Genomic DNA, 22,921 nt, shown 5'->3' on the forward strand with positions numbered 1-22,921 from the left:
ATCTATCGAGCGTTATTTCGTGAAATCGGAGAACGCTCCAAGGAATAAGGGCTCTTATGACGTTCTTACCTCATCCTACGCAACCCTTACGCCTCGGCTTATACATTTACCCCCTTATTCATAAACTTGTACTAAAGTTACGATGTCGCTGATCATCGTTTGTCCCTTTCCATCATACCAATACGTCGGAAAGGGACAAACGATGATCAGCGGCATCAGAAATATATACTGTATACATGTGCAGCATATTGTAGTCCCGCCACCTAACAATGACGGCTCATGACGTCCCAATAAAATTAGCTCGAGATCTTATCCCAATTTCATAGCTTTTGTAGAAATTAATGTTCTATTGAATTTATTGAAGTGGGCTTTTGCAATAACTTAAAGAAAAAAAACTCAACGTGTGACTCGGGTACACTCTTAATTTATGGTCCTAAAAATAAGTGTGGTTTGCAGACGCGACTACGGGTACCTGGGCCCGAGCCTGCAGCAGATGGTGAGCAAGCTGCGCGCGTCGCCGGCGGGCGGCGCGGCGGGCGGCGCCGTGGCCGTGGTCACGTGCACGCCGCCGCTGCTGCCGCCCGCGCCGCCCACACCGCATCTGCCGCACTCGGGGCTCGCATCAAAAACCGTTGGTAAACTATCACTTTAAACTTTTACAAGATTATGGTACGTACATAACTCTAATTTGAAACAGTTCTCGAAATTATTGCCAAAAGTTAATTTACAACTTAGTAAAAACTTAAACGAATCCCAATGTGAAGCCCACTGCGGTGTACGATGTACAGAATCATTCATTTTACAGTAACCATATGGGCAGTTGAGAAGCCTGCAGCACACAGTAGCACATGCTTGTGTTACAATAGGTACGCACATTTGTGGTGGAATATGTATGTATACGAGCCCCAATGCAAATGAGTTCTTCTGGTAGAAAAAAATGTGTTAACCTAACTTCAACCTCAGAAGTCAAGAGGATTAAATGTTTAGTAGAACATGTAACTTAGAAACAATAAACATTACAAATAATATTTTATTTAGCAAATAAAAGAAACTGGCGTCTTTTCACAATAGGGAATAAAAAATACATAATTTTGCCAAATGTTCACAAAACACACTCAAACTCACAAAAAATTCGTCTTCCGTTTAGCCGATGCAAAATAGAACATCTACTACTACTTGGTGGCGTCACCCTTTGCATCAAACAAGTAACCGTCAAGAATATTTTTGACACACTTTTATTGCCGACTGCACTTTCTCTTTTTTGTATGTCTATCAAGTACTTCTCGCTCGAGACCTTTCAAATGAGCCTAAACTCAATGTGTTTAAGTTTTCCCATCGTAGAGTTCCTTTGGCTACCTTCCGACTGCATCATCAGATCAGCTCCATTTTAGTATACTATTGCATTGTCATCGGAAATACAGAAGTATATCAAATTTCAGCTCAAACAGACACCAGGAAGTGGTTCAAATTTAAGTTACAAGATTTGAAGCACATATATATATATATGTAGATGTATACAAAGAAGATACGCGGTGAAGCTAAATAAGTGTGTAAAAAGTGTGTATTAAAAACGGCTTTCATCCCGAGCGGCATTGAATCTACCAACTCTACACTCTTCAGTGGTTATTCCATTCCAGACACAGGAAAGTTTGTCCTTAAGGTCAGCATTTGATCTAGAAGGGTCCTTCCCCAACCTGTTCTTCATCCACCACATTTTTTTATGGGAGACAAATCCGGGCTGCTGGGCGACCATGACATGGTAGATTTTTTTTGGACTTAAGGCAAGCTATCCTTGTCTTTGCAGTATGACATCGGGCAATGTCTTGTTGAGAAGTAAATGCATTTCTATGTTCTAACATGCAACCCCAAATCATTACGGATGGTGGAAACTCCATCTTGCGCTTAAGACTAAAATGCATTCTTTTTCTCGAATTGCCAACGGTGACTTAAAATTTGGATTCGTCACTCTATATTAGTTTCCGCAACTGATCGGCAGTCCAGTGTTGTTTCTGAGTGAATTTCAACCTGTTAATTTACTGTTGCGTCACGTGCAGCTTGTTCTCCTGCTCTTCGTCGGCGATTTTTCTTGAAGATCTTCCTCAGAATCCTGTTTGCTGGTTATTCGTAGACGACCAGGTCTCTTTAAACGGGAGACTGTTCTGCTGTTATATCTTTGCAACGAAAGGTCCTTGGATATTTGTTAGGTAGATTTGCCGTTATTGTTTTTGGAAAAAATAATTTTCTACACTTCTTTAGCCACTGGATTAACATTATGATAAAATAATTATTACAGAACAATATTATATAAACAATATTTATTCTAAATTTGCCATCTATTCATTTGAGATTACTAAGAATATTCTATTTTTAAATAGAAATACCCTTTTTTTAAAATAAACAAAAAAAAAAAATATCTCAAATAGACGACCTGTTTTGCTTCACATATGAACTAGACATAATTTTTTGATGGCAAGATGTTAATTTTAATGACATAATTATATTAAAATTAATAGCACAATCGGATTAGGACCAACCTCTAAATCTCTGGAACAGTCATGGAATTGGGTATGTATATAAATTAAAGGCCCCTTTTTCATGCCCACACCATTTGAAATTTGGGGACCTTGAGGAATCGCAGCCATCTTGGAAAATATGTACCATTCAGGAGAAATTCGCGTTTTACTCTAAATCTACATTCATTATGAAAATATAGTGTAAGGCAACATTAAAGTTTTAATAAATTCTACACAAAAAAGTCCTTGATATCTTTGCGGAAAAAATACATCTTGTTATAGAATAAACTTGCTGAATCTAACTTTAACGCTTATACAGGTGACATTCTCTTAAAAGGAAACTCGAAGGAATATGAATTCCACTTTTAACTATACATTTGTACGTGATCTACCCCAATATTAACATTTTACTCGACTGCGACTTAACCAGAAAGTCGGGTTGTTTAAGTACTGATGACACTGACATAAATGTATTACGTACTAGACACTCATACTAGACACGCTACCGGGAACAAATTGTGTCCGCCATTCTCGGCGTTTGACGTCTGTCACTAAGCTTAAGAATAATAGCTAGTCAGAGGCGAAACTGTTATGACAACTGTTCATTTTCTGCCTAAATGAAACACGTACTGTAAAAAATCTAGATACAATTTTAATTATTTCCATTACAGTGTAATTGATTTTTGTTTCTTTTGTGACACTGCCGATATTCAAATTTATAACAGTAGTCTTAAACCCTTTTGTGTTTGACTCTCTTGCTCGTAGTAATTGTGATCAAATTGCGCTTATAACAAAAAAAAATCTTTAAGTATAATATAAATGCTTAAAAAAATTACAAGATAACAATTAATATATATTTTTTGTGTAAATATTCTATAAACAATAAGGTAGATTATCGTTAGTAGTTGGAAATGCCGACTCTAGTACTATACCTCAATTAATGACGATTCAGTAGACCCTGTAGTAAGGATACTGGACGGATTTTTTTAAATGACGTGTCGGTAGATTTTTCTTACCCTTCACAACTTGCGTACACTTGTTTTATTACAGAAAAATTAAACCATAACCATATTGCATAGCACTTGTGTACTAATTATGGATCTACTGATGTCTATCTTATTGAAATCCGCTCAATAGTATAGGCGCTAGAAGAAAAAATATGATTTAATATTCGGATTTCTCTTAAGGCGGCTGTATTGATTTTTCTTTAATAGAACAATTGAAAATAGGTTGTGAATGGCAACAGGAATCTACCGATACATCATTTTTTTTAAATTGGTCCAGTATCCTAAGCTACAGCAGTACTTAAAACCCAATAACCCTGCTTTTTGGTTGAGTCGCAGTCAAGTAAAATATTGATATTGGGATAGATCATGTACAATTGTACCTATAGTTAAAAGTGGAATTCTTCTCAAGTTTCCTATTAAGAGAATATACCCTGAAAGGGTATAAGCGCTAAATCTGGGTTCAGCAAGTATTATTATAGCAAGACGTAATTATTCCGCGAAGATGTCTGGGACTATTTTGTGTAGAATTTAATAAGCTTGTATGTTGCCTTACACGATATTTTCATAAAGAACGTATATTTAGAGTAAAACGCGAATTTTGCAATTGTAATTAACTATTATTATTTGAACTGTAACCGTAACGGACGGTTACAGTTTACGGTTCAGTTTATAATGGTTAATGGCCAATAATTTTTATTGCATTAACGATTCGGCCAACGCTGGGTACAAGGTGCTAAAGACAGGCGAAAATATGACTAACTTGTCTTTAATTTTCATGACTGATTTTTATGTATGTTTTAGAAAATATTGTTAAAAATTGATAATGAACATTGCCAGATCATTTCCGCCGGCGGTAACTTTTACCAGACGCTTTAAAGCTATCATAACATTTCTGTAACTTTACTTATAGTCCCACTCTTGATTTTTATATATGATACCCAGGGAACTACATTTTGTAAGTAGCCACACCAATTGGAGGGGCCCACAGAAATATGAATATAAGGAGAAGTGGTTTGACAGCTAGGCGCGTGTCTCTATTTTCTGATCAAAATGATCAGAAAGCACGATCGCATTGTCATTTGATGGACAGCCGTTGCGGTGTAAATATCAGAGCAAAATGCCGGTTTGCGCCGTAATTACGTGCAAAAATCGCTGTTAATTTAAATAATTATGGAGTTACTTATCACAGGTAAGACGAATAGCGATCTATTTGTGTAATAAAATCGGCAAAAAATAATAAAATACGTTGTCCATTGCCGGACATTTAAAAGTCATCCATTGCTTGTTGTATATACTTTCTTCATTGTTGTTTTCAAAGCTAACGCGCAATGGGCAATGAACATGTGAACTATGACATTAGTCTCAATAATGAAGTAATATGTCAAAATAATAGCAGCGAGGAAAGCGCTAGAGCTGCGACTCAGTCGATGTTCTATATATGTTCTGTGTAGTTGTATATGTAGGTAACGAGTATTGAGTAGGGATACGAATGAAATGTAACAGAGTCAGACCAAGATAACTGTGCAGCGATTCTTATAGCGCCCACATAGAACTTTACACACTTAATAAACATTATTTCGAATAATCAGATTTTGTATTTTTAGGGTTCCGTAGCCAAATCGCAAAAAACGGAACTCATATGGATTCGTCATGTCTGTCTGTCTGTCTGTCTGTCTGTCTGTCTGTCTGTCTGTCTGTCTGTCTGTCTGTCTGTCTGTCTGTCCGTCCGTCCGTATGTCACAGCCATTTTTTCCGTAACTATAAGAACTATACTGTTGAAACTTGATGTATTCCGTGAACCGCATTAAGATTTTCACAAAAAAATACAATTAATTTTGGGGGGTTCCCCATACTTAGAACTGAAACATATTTTTTTTTTTCATTATACCATACGGGTGGGGTCTATCTGTGGATAGGTCTTCAAAAATGATATTGAGGTTTCTAATATCATTTTTTCTAGACTGAACACTTTTGCGCGAGAGACACATCCAAAGTGGTAAAATGTGTCCCCCTCCCCCCTGTAACTTCTAAAATGAAAGAATGTTAAAACTAAAAAAATATGACGTACATTACCATGCAAACTTCTACCGAAAATTGGTTTGAACGAGATCTAGTAAGTAGTTTTTTTTAATACGTCATAAATGGTACGGAACCCTTCATGGGCGAGTCCGACTCGCACTTGGCCGCTTTTTTTGCTATATCCGTTCAGTGTGCAAGTTTGTTCACTTTGTTTACATTTCCACACAAAGAAACACATTTTGTTGCTGTTTGATTTATAATTATAACCACATTTGGTTTGCTGTAAATAAAAATGTAATTTATGTATTTAATAAAATGACCCTGTTTTATTATTTATAAACAAACAAAGGTATTTTATAAATGGCACCAGCAAATATTGCCTCTGTTTCAAGTTATGTTCTATGGAGTTTATCTAAAAAGACTAACGTCCGGATCATAAAATATCAACACAAAAAAACAATGATTTGACACTGCATATTGTTAGGATTGACTCGGAAACTTGAGAGCCTACCGCGAACACCAAGGTGGTTTTTACTCCAATTAGGGCGTCACTAGAGTGACAGAGAAAGATGCCTGCAATTTCCGAACTTCGTTGTTCGCGGTTATAGCCCTGTACTGGCGCCACCTGTAAAAATCTACCACCGGCCAAGTGATTGCCTATCTATTTCGCTTACTTAAGATACGATCTGTTGAAGGTTGGTGCGGCGGACATCATATGCTTACTAAATTAAAGAATCTTGTTGGCACAGAACGCTAAAACTCAATTATGAATATATCTTGAGGTACACAGTAAAGATTTATTTTTAACTATAGAAATAAAGCCAGCATATTTCATACTTATTAGTCCAGAGTCGTGCATTCGTATCGAAATGTACGAGTATATAATTTTGCAATTTCATGTAGTGATAGTGATTTATTTGAATTCAAACGATTTTTACTCTAAATTATGTAAGTAGCATACAAATGATGCAAAATGATAGTCAAATATCATTAATTCGTTCATATACATTTATCGATATAACAATTTTTGGTGTTGCCTATCTCTATTGAGTGAATGAATGGACGAATGAGTAGTTTGGATGGCTGTCAAAATAGCTTCGAAAGCAAAATGCCACATGTGTTATGAATATCGTATGAAGATAAGACTTTTGAACTTAAGAAGGTACAAACACACTCTCAAAAAATTCGGTTGTCATTTTTAATGTGTAATTACTAGTTACAATCATTTTAGCGCGTGTGTGTACCAACCAGAGCGCAAGATCGCACGTATAAGTGCACTGTCTATGTGTGAGTAAACCTTATGCAATATTGTAATTGTAGTTGAAATGCACACATTTTTAACTGCGGCGACATCGGTCCCGATACTAACTGACGATGACAACGAATCTATAGATATCTATGGAGGGGCCCAACCATCCCCCAGACCCACATAAAGTTTATATGTGTGTCTGTGTAAAACTTTACGTGGGTCTGGGGGATGGTTGGGCAACACTTGCGCGAGTTTTTAAGTAGTAAAGTGCACTATTTCTCGCTCAGTGGTACTCTTGACATCACAAGTGTCAGACGTTTATTGCCACGCAACAAAATGCCTCATTGCGAATACGACGAGAGCGGTTAGCCGTGTGAAAGGTGACATTTCTTTTCATAAGTAAGTAATTTTGGTATTAAATAATCGCCTTATTTAATTTAAAATTATTTATGTACTTTCAATTTGTAATGATGTCGTGATTTTCTACCAAGATAGTCAAAAGATAGTGTCTTTACGAAGTCACCACAGGCCTTTGCGTCTATTGCAGACGATTTAAGCATTGCTGTTTAGACAACGGGTTTGGTGACTGTGGAGGCCGATGCGTGTGCGATGTGTGTTTGTGTGATGTGCGTGTGGTTTACGAAGTACGCCATCCATTACGGCTTATATATGATGCATCACTAAAGGCATTTTATTTGTAGGTCGCAATGGACAGCAAACAAACGATACTTTCGTACATCGTTTAGTTGCATGGTAGGAGGGATTTTCTCATATTCTGTCTATTTTAAGCCACTAGTGTTGTACACTGCGATATTTCATGCAGTATCGCTGTGCAATTCGATTTATAATCGATTTTGTGACGGTTTCGTGTTACGAAGATCTTTATGAAGTTTAAGCTTAAGTATAAATAATATTGTTTTTTTTATTTTATACTACGTCGGTGGCAAACAAGCATACGGCCCGCCTGATGGTAAGCAGTCTCCGTAGCCTATGTACGCCTGCAACTCCAGAGGAGTTACATGCGCGTTGCCGACCGTAAACCCCCCCCCCTCGTATATAGTAAGTTCTTCATATTATAGTATATTTCTCAAATCTGGAGCACGGACTGTGCTGGAATCGCTTCGCATTTTTTGTCCATTAACTCGATTTATTTTCGATACAAGAATCGATATCAATCTATCATAAAAACGTCGATTTACCTACGTCTTAGATTAGGATCACCATGGCGATAGAGTTGCACATCACAAAATCGCTTGCGTGACGTCATAGTAGGCATCAAAAAATTGACTGGCTCGGTCCCCATACTATAGAGCATGTTTGCAGCGTCTAGGTGGTTTGTGGTTCGGCCCCTCCTATTGGTCTGGCTACTTACAAAATGGTTTGTAATAGTTCCCTGAGTATCATATACAAGGTGCCCGTGAGCATTGAGAGAGATTTTAACGGTGCATTCCTGATGGCAACAGAAGCAAAAAATGTTAGATGACTTTTGTGAAATTCGATAAAACAATTTTTTTTCCCCCTTTTTTTTGAACACTTCTGTACATAAAACGTAATTTTTATTGATAAACACAAAACCTAAAATTAACTACAAAGTTTTCTTTTTATTTGGGGGTAGCCTCTCGAATACATTTTTTTTAATTTTTCGATGTCAATCAATAGGTATGTCCAGACTAGACCTCAAAGTGGCAATACCGCAGTCAAAAATGTGTTTTGTGCCGACTTATGGCGAAAGAATGATTTCGAAAATCATTTAATTATCTCTGAAACTTGGCCTATACCAGAAAATTTTATATGGCATTTTAGTTTCTAAATATTACCAGGAATGCTTAGTTAAAATTTCTCGCAATGCTCACGGGCACCTTGTATAAAAATCAAGAATGAGAATATAAGTTACAATATAGTAAAAGTTACCGGCGGAAATGGTCTGGCAATGTTGATTATCAATTTTTAACAATATTTTCTAACGCATACATAAAAATCAGCCATGAGAATTTGAGAAAAGTTAGTAATATTTTTACCTAACTTTAGCACCTTCTACCGGACAAATGGCCGTCGGCCCAATATAACAAGTATGCAGACATTAAAAATACATACTAACACTAATTATCCTATACATTTTATTCATGAGAAAATAACTAAGGTCTGGCAGCTCTGGGATCTTAGACTATATAAGGTAATTGAATTGTCATATTCTTTTGGAGATATAAATTCATAGACCATAAATTAAATAATATTATTACACTTTGTACAACGCAAGATTAAACTGGTTTTAATGACTTCGTGTGTAACGTATTCAATTCATCATCTAAATCAACCTGGGTTTAAATAACAGTCTTTGAAGGAAGTACCGTACTTTAATGTGTGACTAGATGATCTAATATGCATTGGGGCTCGTACAGTCAAGTGTAAAAATATGGGTCCACGCATAGAGTTCAGATATAAATCATATAATATATCAATATTTTTAAATAAAAAAAACAGCACTATTTTCGACAATAAATATGTTGTAGAATTACTTCGTACAAACATTATTTAATATTTATTTAAGATACAAGTGCGGAAAGTAGGAAATATGCAACGAGCGGTGATAAATTAAATATTTTTTAAATCGACATGACTTTCGAATTACCTTTTCGCACGTGTATTATATACAGCGTTTTACGGTACATATGGCCCTTTAAATGTTTGACCTAGCCGCGGAAAGTGTTAATACCTACAATAGTATGTAAAGTAGGAAAGCAGCACCATATGTACTATAAAATAATAATATCTACCATCGGAATGAAATAACATTAACACAAATAAATGCAAACACAGTCAATTTAGGAAACAATAGTAATTAAAGTGTCTTTAATCTCCATATTCTCGGGAAATTACCATACCGACCTAGTATGCAATGAACAAACAACAATTTATTCATTTACCTAAATAGTCCGTTCTATACATAGAGTCAAAAACGTCATAATGTCATAGTTTTTGCAGTTTGATAATTTATAATCAATGAAATATCGGGATTTTACGTACGATAACGTGATAATTGGTTAATTTAACTATGAAAAGTTTTTCCGTTTCTTTTTTTCTTTTGCTTCGCTTTGCGTGCATATTCTATTTTTTTCCTCCATTAATTTATTTAAATGACGGCAATGACGTCTCGATCGGACTGACGGCAGATTGGTGGATGAGGGCATAGAGATAACTGTTAATGTGTGTGTCGCGCGTAAGTACTAGGAAATTGGTGGATGATGGAATCCTAGTTGTGTATTAACAAAACTACGTCCGTAGTTTTATTAGTCCAAGGGTTCACGCAACTTACTCAAAAATATGTCCCATACATCGTAATTCGTCTAGAGCTATGGGACATATTTTTGAACAACTTGTGTGCACCCATATTCTAACACTTGACTGTATACTCGTAAAGTAAATAAAGACTGAAATAACAACCCACCAAAAAATCGGAATAGGCCTTGTCGCCTATCGCTCTGGTAGCCTGAAGTGTGTTACTTTCGGAACTGTATCAAGTTTTTCTTGCTTCGTTCTTACTTATTTACAAGTGATACTATTTTTAGTCGACGTCTTGTCCTTAGATAGCTTAGGCACCCGAAACGTGATGATGAGCGCCGGTTCCGGGCCGCAGTCGCCGTCGCCAGCCACGCCGCCGCCGCAGAAGTTCGTCATTGTTTCGCAGCCGAAACCGCCACAGGTTAGTCTCAGCGCGATATCACAGACACATCTAGCCAACTCAAGTAAGTTCATTGGACCATTATCGTACCCAAACTGGGGCCAATTATTTTTGCAAGTCTCAACACATTGGTAAGCTTTTATATAGTGTATGTTGTTTGCACGGAAATCTTGTTGGAATGTTGTTGCCATTGATAACAGAATAGAATAGAGGACGCATAGTGTCACCACACTTGTTCCCGGAGCGATGATGCTTCTCATAAAAATGCGTACGTTTATGCATCATCGGGATCATTCCGAATTTTCTAGGGCTTATGTAAGCATTCGGTCTGTTTTTGTGACATTTTGAAATTTCTGCTATTCTGGTATCTATTTCCAATTTGGCACGGCAAGATATATTGAAGCATAAGTCGCATGCCTGCATGTCAATTTATGAACCCGAACTTGAATTATAATATACGAAATAAAATTTTGTATATTCTTCTAGTGAAATGTCCTATTGAATGATTATCACTATGTTTACTTTTAATATTTACATTACAGCCTATACATACATCCGGTATGCACAACAATATTGTGCTTGATAAGAGATTTAGCCCTTTACTTAGTAAAACTAATTACGGTTTACTTGACGAATAACTATGTACAACTACCTACACGGAACTTTCGATCCCCAACCAATTCAAATATTTTAGGCATTTATGGAATGTAAACAAACACTTCCATTTAAAATGTATGTATATACTGTAATGTAAGTAAGATTGTTCCGCATTTTGTTTTGCATGTTCAACGTAGGTAGAGTTAGAGCACAACCAAAGTATTGTTTTGTTTGATCGCTAGAGCCAGCCGCCGAGTAGTGCAGGGCACGTGGTTGTGCACAGCGCGCAGCCCCCGCGTACCCAAAACGTCCAGGTATGCGCACTTGTACCTGCTGGCCGCTTGCTCGCGTGCTTTCATCTTTACTATTATGTATGTTCAATTCTATACTTTTAATGCGCCATCTAAAGGTTTTGCCATGTTTTGAAGAAAGTGCATAATATAATTTAGGAGTGATATACGAGTATCATCTAATTATCATTAACAGACATAGGAATCCGTGGGGCAAAATTGTTTGACAAGTAGGGAGTTCCTGTATCGATAAACTCAACTATCGATGTTAGTTCTATACATATACTAGTGACCACTCAAGGGTTTGCCTGTAAAAATATGTTTTTATTAAGAGTAAAATAATAACATAATAACTCAATGTACTCTTCTTCGTTTTTAAGACAAAAAAAATATATAATTTTATTCATCCCAATTTTTTGTTCGTGAATGTCATATTTACTATTGTTAAAGTAAACGACCAGAATTCGTTCCATATTTTCGGGCGTTAAGAGTCTCTTTCTTGGCTGATTAATCCTTTTCAGGTGGCTAAATGATTGTTTACGGTAATTTTTCAGTGCCTTCGCAATCTCGTATATTGAGTTATTATTTAACTATTTTTTTTACTCTTAATTAAAACATATTTTTACAAGCAAACCCTTGAGTGATCACTAGTATACACGGTGCTCACGAAGAACCCAAAAGATTTTAACCACGTACTTCTGAGGCCAAAAGAAGGAAAAAATGTTATATGAGTTTCAGTAAATTTCACCAAAAAAAATTTTTTTTTTCAAATTTGGAACGTATTTGTACATAAAAAGTTAATGTTATGGTAAAACTGGCACTGAAAATATTTTTTTACGTTTTATTTTTTGTAAAAACTAATTCTTGTAAAGGTTACTTGTCACTTTTTGACATCTATCAATAAGCATATTTAGATTACGCCCCATAATGGCATCATCGCGATCAAAAAGGCGTTTTGCACTAAGTTACGATAAGAAAATGTTTTTTTTTTTTACATTGGTATTAACATTTTAGTCTCAAAATGTGATCAGTAATACACTGTCAAAATCTTTCGGTTTCCTCGTGTTACACGGTGTATAGAACTAGCATCGATAGTTGAGTTTATCGATACAGGAACTCGTCCCTACTTGTCAACCAATTTTGCCCCGCGGATTCCTATGTCGGATCATTAGAATTAATCAGTCTACTCATTCTTGAAATCATATCATTGCTAAGACAAACGATCGGGTTTCTTATTATAACGACCTTGTAATACGTCGCAAACCAACCTAAGTTAAATAATTATAAATGGTAGCGTGCAAATAATTAGACTTAAAAATACAATACCCATTCATGGGCAACGTTTTTCTCACGCCATAACATAACACTAACTACTTTGTAAGAGGTCGATAGTTACCTAACACCTTACCTACCAGACTATGAAACTTACCCGATACCATGGAATAAATAATAGTAGAGTCACGTCTGAAAACATTGACACGATCGACGTGCCAAAAATATGTATATCATAATGAGTGCCAAGCTCCTAAAATCCTATGCAAAATGAACCCACCTAGCGGGTGGGTTCATTTTGCAGCGGGTGGGTCATACGACCTTATGGCCCATATATTAGGGTAGTATATACATACTTTTTGCACTTTGTCCGTATCGATATTTTCAGACGTGACCGTACTACCGTACGGAAATGAGACTTCCTATAAAACCGAAGTAAGAAACGCGATTCAGGGACGAATCCCTTTCTAATGTATGGCAATATCCCTTTCGGCCATTTAGGGTAGTCAACATTCAAGTCATCCTATCTGTGGTCTTGCACGTATAGGGACGTCAAGTTGTGCCAACCCTATATAGGTTATAGGTATTCGCGGGCTTGGTTTCCGCAACTCGACATCATATTTCGCGCCTATTTTGCGTGGTGGGTTGTCGGCACTACTCTTGCCAACCCAACACTACCAAGAAGCCTAGCAGACCCTTGATGTTGCCGACGACTTCTGGGAGAGACCCCGGCGAACCGAGGTATTGTGCCCGGTACTCTGCCAACCCTGGGCATTCAAGAATGACGTGGGCGGCTGTCTCCTCTGCCTCCATGCACGCTCTGCAGAGGGGGCTATCTGTAACACGTAGGGTTTAGTAGGTGTTTGTAAAGCCGGAGCTCTGGTCTCTTCAGCTGTCTCAGCCTCCTCGACAAACCGGGGTCACTCGACAAAAAAAATATCATGAAAATCGGCTGTTTTTATTAAGTTGCGGAAATTCCTATAAAAACGTAAAACCCTACGAAAAAAATGCAATTGTGTACTATAATTGTAATTTAGAATCTTTCCTATTATTTCCAAAGTTTTACATCTAAACCCAAGTCATCCAGAAAAATTAAACTTTTCTATAAGACGATCTTCGTCGCAGAGTGTACTGCTATTATATTGCACACAACTGTATATTTAGGTCCTCTGAGAATACTCCAGCGCCAGTGCTTGACCTTGTATTTGATCCATCCGTGAAGATTCTCAGCTCTCTTGGGTCGAGTCCTTAATGAGGTTCTTCGTGTAACTGTATCGTGTATTGTGCCAACCCTAATAATTGCTCGGATCAATGCTGAGCCGAACGCAGCCGAAAGGAGGAGTGTCGCCCCACTGCCGATACAGAGGTATTACGTAGTATCACGAGAGTGATATACAAATACCTATACCATACAGTACAGGATCTTTAATCCAAGTTAAGAAAAATCTGAAACCATAAGACATAAAAACTTTTGTTCTAAGGATTTACAAAACCAATCTTATGGCTCCTCTTCACGATGGCCCAGCGCTGGCCCAGCGAGATGGCCATGCGATGGTTGAAACGCCACTACACGATGGCGACATTCAGTTGCGATCTATTCGTTTTCCAAGATGGATGTGGAAGCATTAGCCGCTGCAGCAATTTATTTATACGCCACGTACCCACCTTTTCTTAATCTGCACTATAATAAAGTAATTAAAAAGAAATGACGTGGAAGATTATGGTGGATGTTATCTATCCATCGCAATAAATAAATAAACTACTTATTATAGGACAGTATTACACAAATTGACTAAGTACCACGGAAAGCTCAATAAGGCTTGTGTTGTGGGTACTTAGACAACGATATACATATTATATACATATGTATAAATACTTAAATACATAGAAGACATCCATGACTCCGGAACGAATATCCATGCTCATCACAAATTATATATTTTTTTTGTCTTAAAAACGAAGAAGAGTACATTGAGTTATTATGTTATTATTTTACTCTTAATAAAAACATATTTTTACAGGCAAACCCTTGAGTGGTCACTAGTATATGTATAGAACTAGCATCGATAGTTGAGTTTATCGATACAGGAACTCGTCCCTACTTGTCAACCAATTTTGCCCCGCGGATTCCTATGTCGGATCATTAGAATTAATCAGTCTACTCATTCTTGAAATCATATCATTGCTAAGACAAACGATCGGGTTTCTTATTATAACGACCTTGTAATACGTCGCAAACCAACCTAAGTTAAATAATTATAAATGGTAGCGTGCAAATAATTAGACTTAAAAATACAATACCCATTCATGGGCAACGTTTTTCTCACGCCATAACATAACACTAACTACTTTGTAAGAGGTCGATAGTTACCTAACACCTTACCTACCAGACTATGAAACTTACCCGATACCATGGAATAAATAATAGTAGAGTCACGTCTGAAAACATTGACACGATCGACGTGCCAAAAATATGTATATCATAATGAGTGCCAAGCTCCTAAAATCCTATGCAAAATGAACCCACCTAGCGGGTGGGTTCATTTTGCAGCGGGTGGGTCATACGACCTTATGGCCCATATATTAGGGTAGTATATACATACTTTTTGCACTTTGTCCGTATCGATATTTTCAGACGTGACCGTACTACCGTACGGAAATGAGACTTCCTATAAAACCGAAGTAAGAAACGCGATTCAGGGACGAATCCCTTTCTAATGTATGGCAATATCCCTTTCGGCCATTTAGGGTAGTCAACATTCAAGTCATCCTATCTGTGGTCTTGCACGTATAGGGACGTCAAGTTGTGCCAACCCTATATAGGTTATAGGTATTCGCGGGCTTGGTTTCCGCAACTCGACATCATATTTCGCGCCTATTTTGCGTGGTGGGTTGTCGGCACTACTCTTGCCAACCCAACACTACCAAGAAGCCTAGCAGACCCTTGATGTTGCCGACGACTTCTGGGAGAGACCCCGGCGAACCGAGGTATTGTGCCCGGTACTCTGCCAACCCTGGGCATTCAAGAATGACGTGGGCGGCTGTCTCCTCTGCCTCCATGCACGCTCTGCAGAGGGGGCTATCTGTAACACGTAGGGTTTAGTAGGTGTTTGTAAAGCCGGAGCTCTGGTCTCTTCAGCTGTCTCAGCCTCCTCGACAAACCGGGGTCACTCGACAAAAAAAATATCATGAAAATCGGCTGTTTTTATTAAGTTGCGGAAATTCCTATAAAAACGTAAAACCCTACGAAAAAAATGCAATTGTGTACTATAATTGTAATTTAGAATCTTTCCTATTATTTCCAAAGTTTTACATCTAAACCCAAGTCATCCAGAAAAATTAAACTTTTCTATAAGACGATCTTCGTCGCAGAGTGTACTGCTATTATATTGCACACAACTGTATATTTAGGTCCTCTGAGAATACTCCAGCGCCAGTGCTTGACCTTGTATTTGATCCATCCGTGAAGATTCTCAGCTCTCTTGGGTCGAGTCCTTAATGAGGTTCTTCGTGTAACTGTATCGTGTATTGTGCCAACCCTAATAATTGCTCGGATCAATGCTGAGCCGAACGCAGCCGAAAGGAGGAGTGTCGCCCCACTGCCGATACAGAGGTATTACGTAGTATCACGAGAGTGATATACAAATACCTATACCATACAGTACAGGATCTTTAATCCAAGTTAAGAAAAATCTGAAACCATAAGACATAAAAACTTTTGTTCTAAGGATTTACAAAACCAATCTTATGGCTCCTCTTCACGATGGCCCAGCGCTGGCCCAGCGAGATGGCCATGCGATGGTTGAAACGCCACTACACGATGGCGACATTCAGTTGCGATCTATTCGTTTTCCAAGATGGATGTGGAAGCATTAGCCGCTGCAGCAATTTATTTATACGCCACGTACCCACCTTTTCTTAATCTGCACTATAATAAAGTAATTAAAAAGAAATGACGTGGAAGATTATGGTGGATGTTATCTATCCATCGCAATAAATAAATAAACTACTTATTATAGGACAGTATTACACAAATTGACTAAGTACCACGGAAAGCTCAATAAGGCTTGTGTTGTGGGTACTTAGACAACGATATACATATTATATACATATGTATAAATACTTAAATACATAGAAGACATCCATGACTCCGGAACGAATATCCATGCTCATCACACGAATAAATGCCCTTACCAGGATTTGAACCCGGGACCATCGGCTTCATTGGCAGGGTCACTACCCACTAGGCCAGACAGGTTGTCAACTAAGTCAATTTAAATTTGTGCAATAAACTCTTCAAAGCTTTAAAACCCTACTAAAAATCATTACTTGTCTCTTCTTTAATGTGCCGCTGTGTAGGTATATATTGTGCATATATGTATATAATTTATGTATGTACATATATTTTTTAGGTATCTAATATTTATTTCTTTTATTATTGGTATATTTATTTATTTAAATTGTGAATGTACTGTATATACAGATGTCTGCGTAATGTATAAGTAATTTTCCTAATCCTCTAATTAATTCGTGCACTATTTGTTATAAAAACTTTTTTTTAAATATCCTGCTACCTTATTTCTATAGTTTTCGTCTTTATGTTTGGGGTTCCATGTTACGCTTTCTCCCCGATATAACTCTAAAAACTTTATTCTTTCGTGATGCGGCCACATACTCGTAATTTTTAATCAAAATAATACACAACATGAACGTCCTTACTCGACCGCGTTCGAGCACGCACTGTGGGATGGGCCACGTGTAGATGCGGACAGCCATCGCTGGTCCACTGCCTTTGATGTGCGGACGAAAAACCGACACCCCGGCCATCCCATCGCCATGCCGCCGCGCCATAAGCCATCCGACACCACTACCCTCTCTACACGCTGGCCCAGCTTAGTGGGCCACTATGATGGTCCATCGTGTAGAGGAGCCATTAGAAAATAATAAGCGTATTTACAAATTTTAACAGCCGAGAATCGAATCCGGTGAAATTAGGAATGTGCAACTGCTTACTTCAATTATTTCACCGGGTTCGAAGTCAAGTAATCGGAAGTTCATTTTTTGCAGAAGTTTATAGTGGTAGTTGTACGTGACAGTTAACGAGTATGTATCGTGGTCACAGAAATGCTGAATTTCGTAGTTTTATTTGAGGAAAGGGATCTCACCATAATAACCCATTTGTAACTGATTGTGGAGAGATGTGAAGTCCGAAACTAGAAGAAATAAATACATTAAATTTGTATAACAGCAGAAATCATGACATCTAATATAATATTTTATTTCTACACTTTGACTTTGACTTTGACTTCGAAAAAAATATTATAACATAATGGCGACTCCGTGGATATTAGAACCACGGCGAGCATCCAAAAGTCCCAAGCCTAATAATAACAAAAGCACCCTGTATATTTTATCAAAAGAAATTAATGTTGAATACCGGAAAAACTAGAAATACTTTGTAAAGCTTCACATTATTTTATTAAAAAATGTACATTTTAGAACGGTTGAAATGCTTATAATTTTTGGCGCGAATTCTACAGAGCCGTTGACGTCACACTTCGGACACAACTCGCTGGCCCAATATTAACAGGGTTCTATGTTACATTTTCAAGATAGTTGAAATTCAACTGAATGTCACTATGACAATGTTCAAATTTCAGTTCGATAAAAGTAAAACATAGAACTCTGTTACTGACGTTTGTTACTAATGTTCAGGGGTCGGACAAAACTGATGTTTGAGTTTGTATTTAAACTTCCGTGTGACATGTAGTTACAAAGTAGTATTAATGAAGTAACAAAATAATCGTAAATAAATCCATGGAATTAATAATACAGGTTACCACCTGTATTATGGGGTGATGTAGTGAATAAAATAAATTTCACGAAACTTGTTACCATAAGGTATAATTATTTAAAATTAGTTAGAACAAGTCTGTGGGATCCTCAGATAAATAGGTTTAATAGTCAAAAGTGGGAACAGTAGGTAAGATTAGTAAAAATAAAAAAGATAATTTGATGTTATGTTTGCTGCTATCATGAAATTTGTAAGGTTCATATTAAATTCACTTTGCCCTTTTTTTTCTACGTTTCCGACATGTTTGGTTGTCTCCAAATGTCTTTTAATATTGCTTACCTTCGTTGGTATATCTTGATTACAGCAAGAGCAGTATACGTGTTTGTCACGTACCTCCAAAAACGGAAAATTGCCACAATATTCGAGTAAAGATGACATTTTAGAGCGTTTTCTTATACATTAGTAAATATAAATTTTAGCTAAATATAATCGTGAAGATACAATAGCTAAACAATAACGAAGTCAATTTATTGTTCATCTGATTGACAATGTGTCAGTCAAAAACGTACTTACTCATTTCAAGTGGCGATATCGTTTAATAAAGAGGTTGATAAATGATAAGTGATAATTGTTCGTGAAAATCAAAAATACTATTTGAAATCATCCTATAAGTGGTTTGACGTCATCCGCACTTTTTGTACGACCCCTGCTAATGTTGTTTGTGTATTTCAGCTACTCGACACTAATAATTCGTTTTATTATTTTTAAATACCATGGATGAACCTAAAAACCATTCTATAGGCATTTTCTATTGCCAAAGCATACAAAAAAATAAAAGTGTAGCTCAGAATGTACAATAGCACTCAATATTTTTTCTAACAAAAATTAAATCGAAGTATACAAGAGTAAACTAATTTTGTTTGTAGATTTCAATCGATTTGGTAACAAATTACTTCTTACCTTTTGGGCTCGGCCATAAGCTTCGGAAGTACTAGGTATGAAGCCTGTAATACTTATAATACTTATATTGATAAATTTAATGTAAAGTTTTTGATTTAACTAACTATTTAGGTATTTACGAATTTATACACAATGTAGAACCGCATACTCCTTAGTCAAAACTATGGAGGCTAGAAAAGGTAGGTAAGGAATAGAATCTCCATTTACCAAAAATTGCCCGTCAAAAAAACCCTAAATAGGTGGTGCTACAATACCTACAAAACTTGTATTTTTTTTTTAATCATAGGCAGCGCACTTTACTTTTTTTTAATGGTAGAGTAGGCAAACGAGCAAACGGATCACCTGATGGTAAGCCATTACCGCCGCCCATGGATACCTGCTACACCAGAGGGGTTGCAAGTGCGTTGCCGGCCTTTAAGATGGGAGTACGTTCTTTTCTTGAAGGTTTGAAGGTCGTATCGGTCCGGAAATACCGCAGGCGACAGTTCATTCCACAGTTACCTCGTCAATAACGCCTACGTTCTTAGCTACTCTAGCGCTACTCTGGAGAGATTTGGGACTATTATTTATAGCTGACAGCTGGAAACTTTACGCAACAGTTCTGCCTATGGAGACTGTATTCCTTACCTCTGCCTTCCATAGTAAAACCTTTGCACAACACTTTTTTTAAATAATCTTTTTAAATTGTATGGCATAGACAATTTGCCGGTTCTTAAGGTCCGTCCAGACGGGATGATCAAATTTACCAATTTGATCAGAAAATAAATTGGCGTCAACCTCATCTATTAGCGTACACAATTTCAGTCACCAATTTTAGATTTATGATAACACGCTTAATAATGCGTTCTAGGAGACCTAAATGTCGAAATCAATATGATACTCTGGCACTCCCAAATTTTTAAAATTGTAGGCAAGAGTTGACTTGTGATTAATAGAACATTACTGCAGAGGCCGTGAAGTAAGGGATCGCAGGACGTGATTGCGGTAGACGGCCGAGTCGTAGACAAGGGCGGATAAAGCGAGTCTTGCAATCCCTGTTCCGGCCAAGGATTGTATAGTGCTTGTCTCAAACAATGTAAGAAAATATTATAATTAAAATAACTACTAAGTAATCAAGTAAATAAGTAACTTGCTGCCTTTTTATTTTTTAAACTTGACATTTAAAAAAGTTATTCGAGCACCATGTTTAACCGCTTATAAATATAGTACCATAGATTTTGTATTTTTATTTATTTATTTTAATGTCGCAAGTATGCTTACAGATATAGTGGTCGTTGGCTGGATCCTTTGGATCCTTATTATTTTACTGATATATTGATATTTATAAATATCAAAAAGTAGCGCCAAATCAAAGACCAAAAGGTATAGCAGCATCGTTTCGAGCGATGGCGCCATAACCTTTAGGTTGTATGTACCCGGTAAGATGGCGCCGCTTTTTGATATTTAACATATTTAACACATACCAGTGAAAGAATAAGGATCAAAGTCAAATGGCGTTCTAAAAGGTTTAATTATGTGTGGAAAGATGGCAGTAAATTTACTTGGCTTAAAGTTTTCTTTGACAATACACGTCTATTTCAAATTCTCTTTGCTTCTGGTCAAAAATCTTTCGTGTTTATAAGTTGTATGAAATAATTGTATGTTTCTATTCTACTGAATTCTCGGTGAAATGAACCCGCACTTGACCGGTTTATTTTTAACAGTATATAGTGTGTATATCAAAATTACAAATTTTCATAATCATACAAAGCTGCCTTATTGTTTATTAAAAAAAAATGGTTATTTCGTTTGTGCTCGGTCTCACGAATATGTTTTTTCTATAAAAATCTTTGTCGTATTGCTTAATTAAACTCCTAATTTAAGGATAGGATATCCTTGTGATTAAATACATAACTTTATACTTTGTACCTATATTCTTTGATAATATTAAACAGTTACTTAAGCGAACCTTTCGCGACATAGGACAGAAAGACTGTCATCCGTTTTTCCTGCACGTTATTTTCGGAGTGCGCATATCGTATTTATTTTTGTTACAATTTGATTGGCGGCTAAGTTAGAGTGATGAATGTGTTATGTAGTGGCTAGCGTGTGTTGTGCATGTACTGTGGTTTCCGTAGTCGGTGGTGGTGACGAGCGGGCCGGCGGGCGCCGCGCCGCCGCCGCAGAAGCTGGTGGTGGTGGGCCTGTCGCCCGCGCCCGCGCCCGCGCCTGTGTCCGCCGCGCCACCGCCCGCGCACTCGCCAGCGACTTCCTCATCAAGCCAGGTTAGCCAGGTCCGTATTTTCACTATACAGTCTCCACACATTCTGAAATCCGATGAGATTTATTTCACAAATCATCATCATCTTCGCAACCGACTAGTGAAGATTATTATGTTTTATTATGATACACGTTAATGCATTTTAGTACAGGTAAAATAAGACTAAATATGGCAATTTAGCGGCAAAATATGTACATCGATAAAAATTTGTTTATGATCTTTATTTTGGCACTAGAAATGAGGATCTGCCGAGTCCTATGATAATTTAGGGGTCCGACCCCCTTTTTTGGAGGGGTAAGTGCAGAGGGTTCATTTTTAAATATTCACATTGTACAAACTAGGCGAGTGAGGTGTCATTTTCGTGTAATTTTTTGCACTGAATCGAGTGCAATATATTGCGAGATATGTATGGTTTTTGTTAAAAAAAAAAAACGAAAAAATAAAATATTTCAAGTCAAGAGTAGGTATTAATCAGCAAACACAATTGGAAAACTTTTGTTTATTTATTTAATCTTTCTTGCACGAACGAAAAAACAATCGTACAAAAGATGGACTTACTACTATAAGGCATACTCTACCAGTCAACCTTTGGAAAAGCAGATAATTTGTAGGCGATGCAACATCATTTGTTGTAATTACAAAACAAAGAATGTTAAATTACACAACTCATTTATATGTGGCATGAGCACGAATATTAAATGCAAATCTATGCGGACACTGTCTAATTTTAATAAGAAGACTACTTACTCCAAAGGAGGAGCTGAATGAAGAATGAATTGCACATGTACGAGTAATAACCTGTTTGGTGAGATGGTATACACAGGGAAAGAAGAATGAAGTTGACGAAGACGAAGTAACACCATAAATGTTGAAGAAAACTTTTAGATATTCGGGAAATTGAGGATCGTTAATGACAGCAAGCAGGGAGTGAATCATCCAAATGTTGCGACGAACTCGTACAGTAAACCGAAAGAGGGGACATGATCGTATTTACAGAGACAGAAAATAAACCGAATGCAATTAACAAACACTGGGTATAATAATTATGTAATATCAACTATGAACATGTTTAGTTATTAATATTAAATGTATTCCTCATCTTCTCCGAAATCACTAAGTTCATCGTCATCGTTGTGTTCAGGGGCCATGCCTTTGTCCAAGTCCGAGATGGAGCAAGAAAGCCCCTTGCATATTTCGTATAACACTGCAGCATACTCTTGTGGAGCAGGATTTTCCTCGAGGACTTCGAGGAGTTATATCCTCATTTCTAGTACCAAGATA

At 37.1% G+C, this 22,921-nt stretch overlaps 1 protein-coding gene across 6 annotated transcripts in view; it reads left to right on the forward strand.

The window, feature by feature from the left end:
• LOC133520668 (transcription initiation factor TFIID subunit 6) overlaps positions 1-22,921 on the forward strand; it is a 48,321-nt gene that overhangs the window by 15,181 nt on the left and 10,219 nt on the right. For 3 of the 6 annotated variants that reach the window (XM_061855282.1, XM_061855274.1, XM_061855267.1), the window contains 4 exons: positions 457-635; positions 10,373-10,488; positions 11,307-11,378; positions 21,498-21,653. In XM_061855282.1, the coding sequence (XP_061711266.1) occupies positions 457-635; positions 10,373-10,488; positions 11,307-11,378; positions 21,498-21,653 (523 nt within the window). The remainder of the gene's footprint in view (positions 1-456; positions 636-10,372; positions 10,489-11,306; positions 11,379-21,497; positions 21,654-22,921) is intronic. The other 3 variants (XM_061855291.1, XM_061855299.1, XM_061855306.1) reach the window with 3 other exon arrangements.

This window comes from Cydia pomonella, chromosome 1, assembly GCF_033807575.1.
Source record: "Cydia pomonella isolate Wapato2018A chromosome 1, ilCydPomo1, whole genome shotgun sequence".
Lineage (NCBI taxonomy): Eukaryota > Metazoa > Arthropoda > Insecta > Lepidoptera > Tortricidae > Cydia > Cydia pomonella.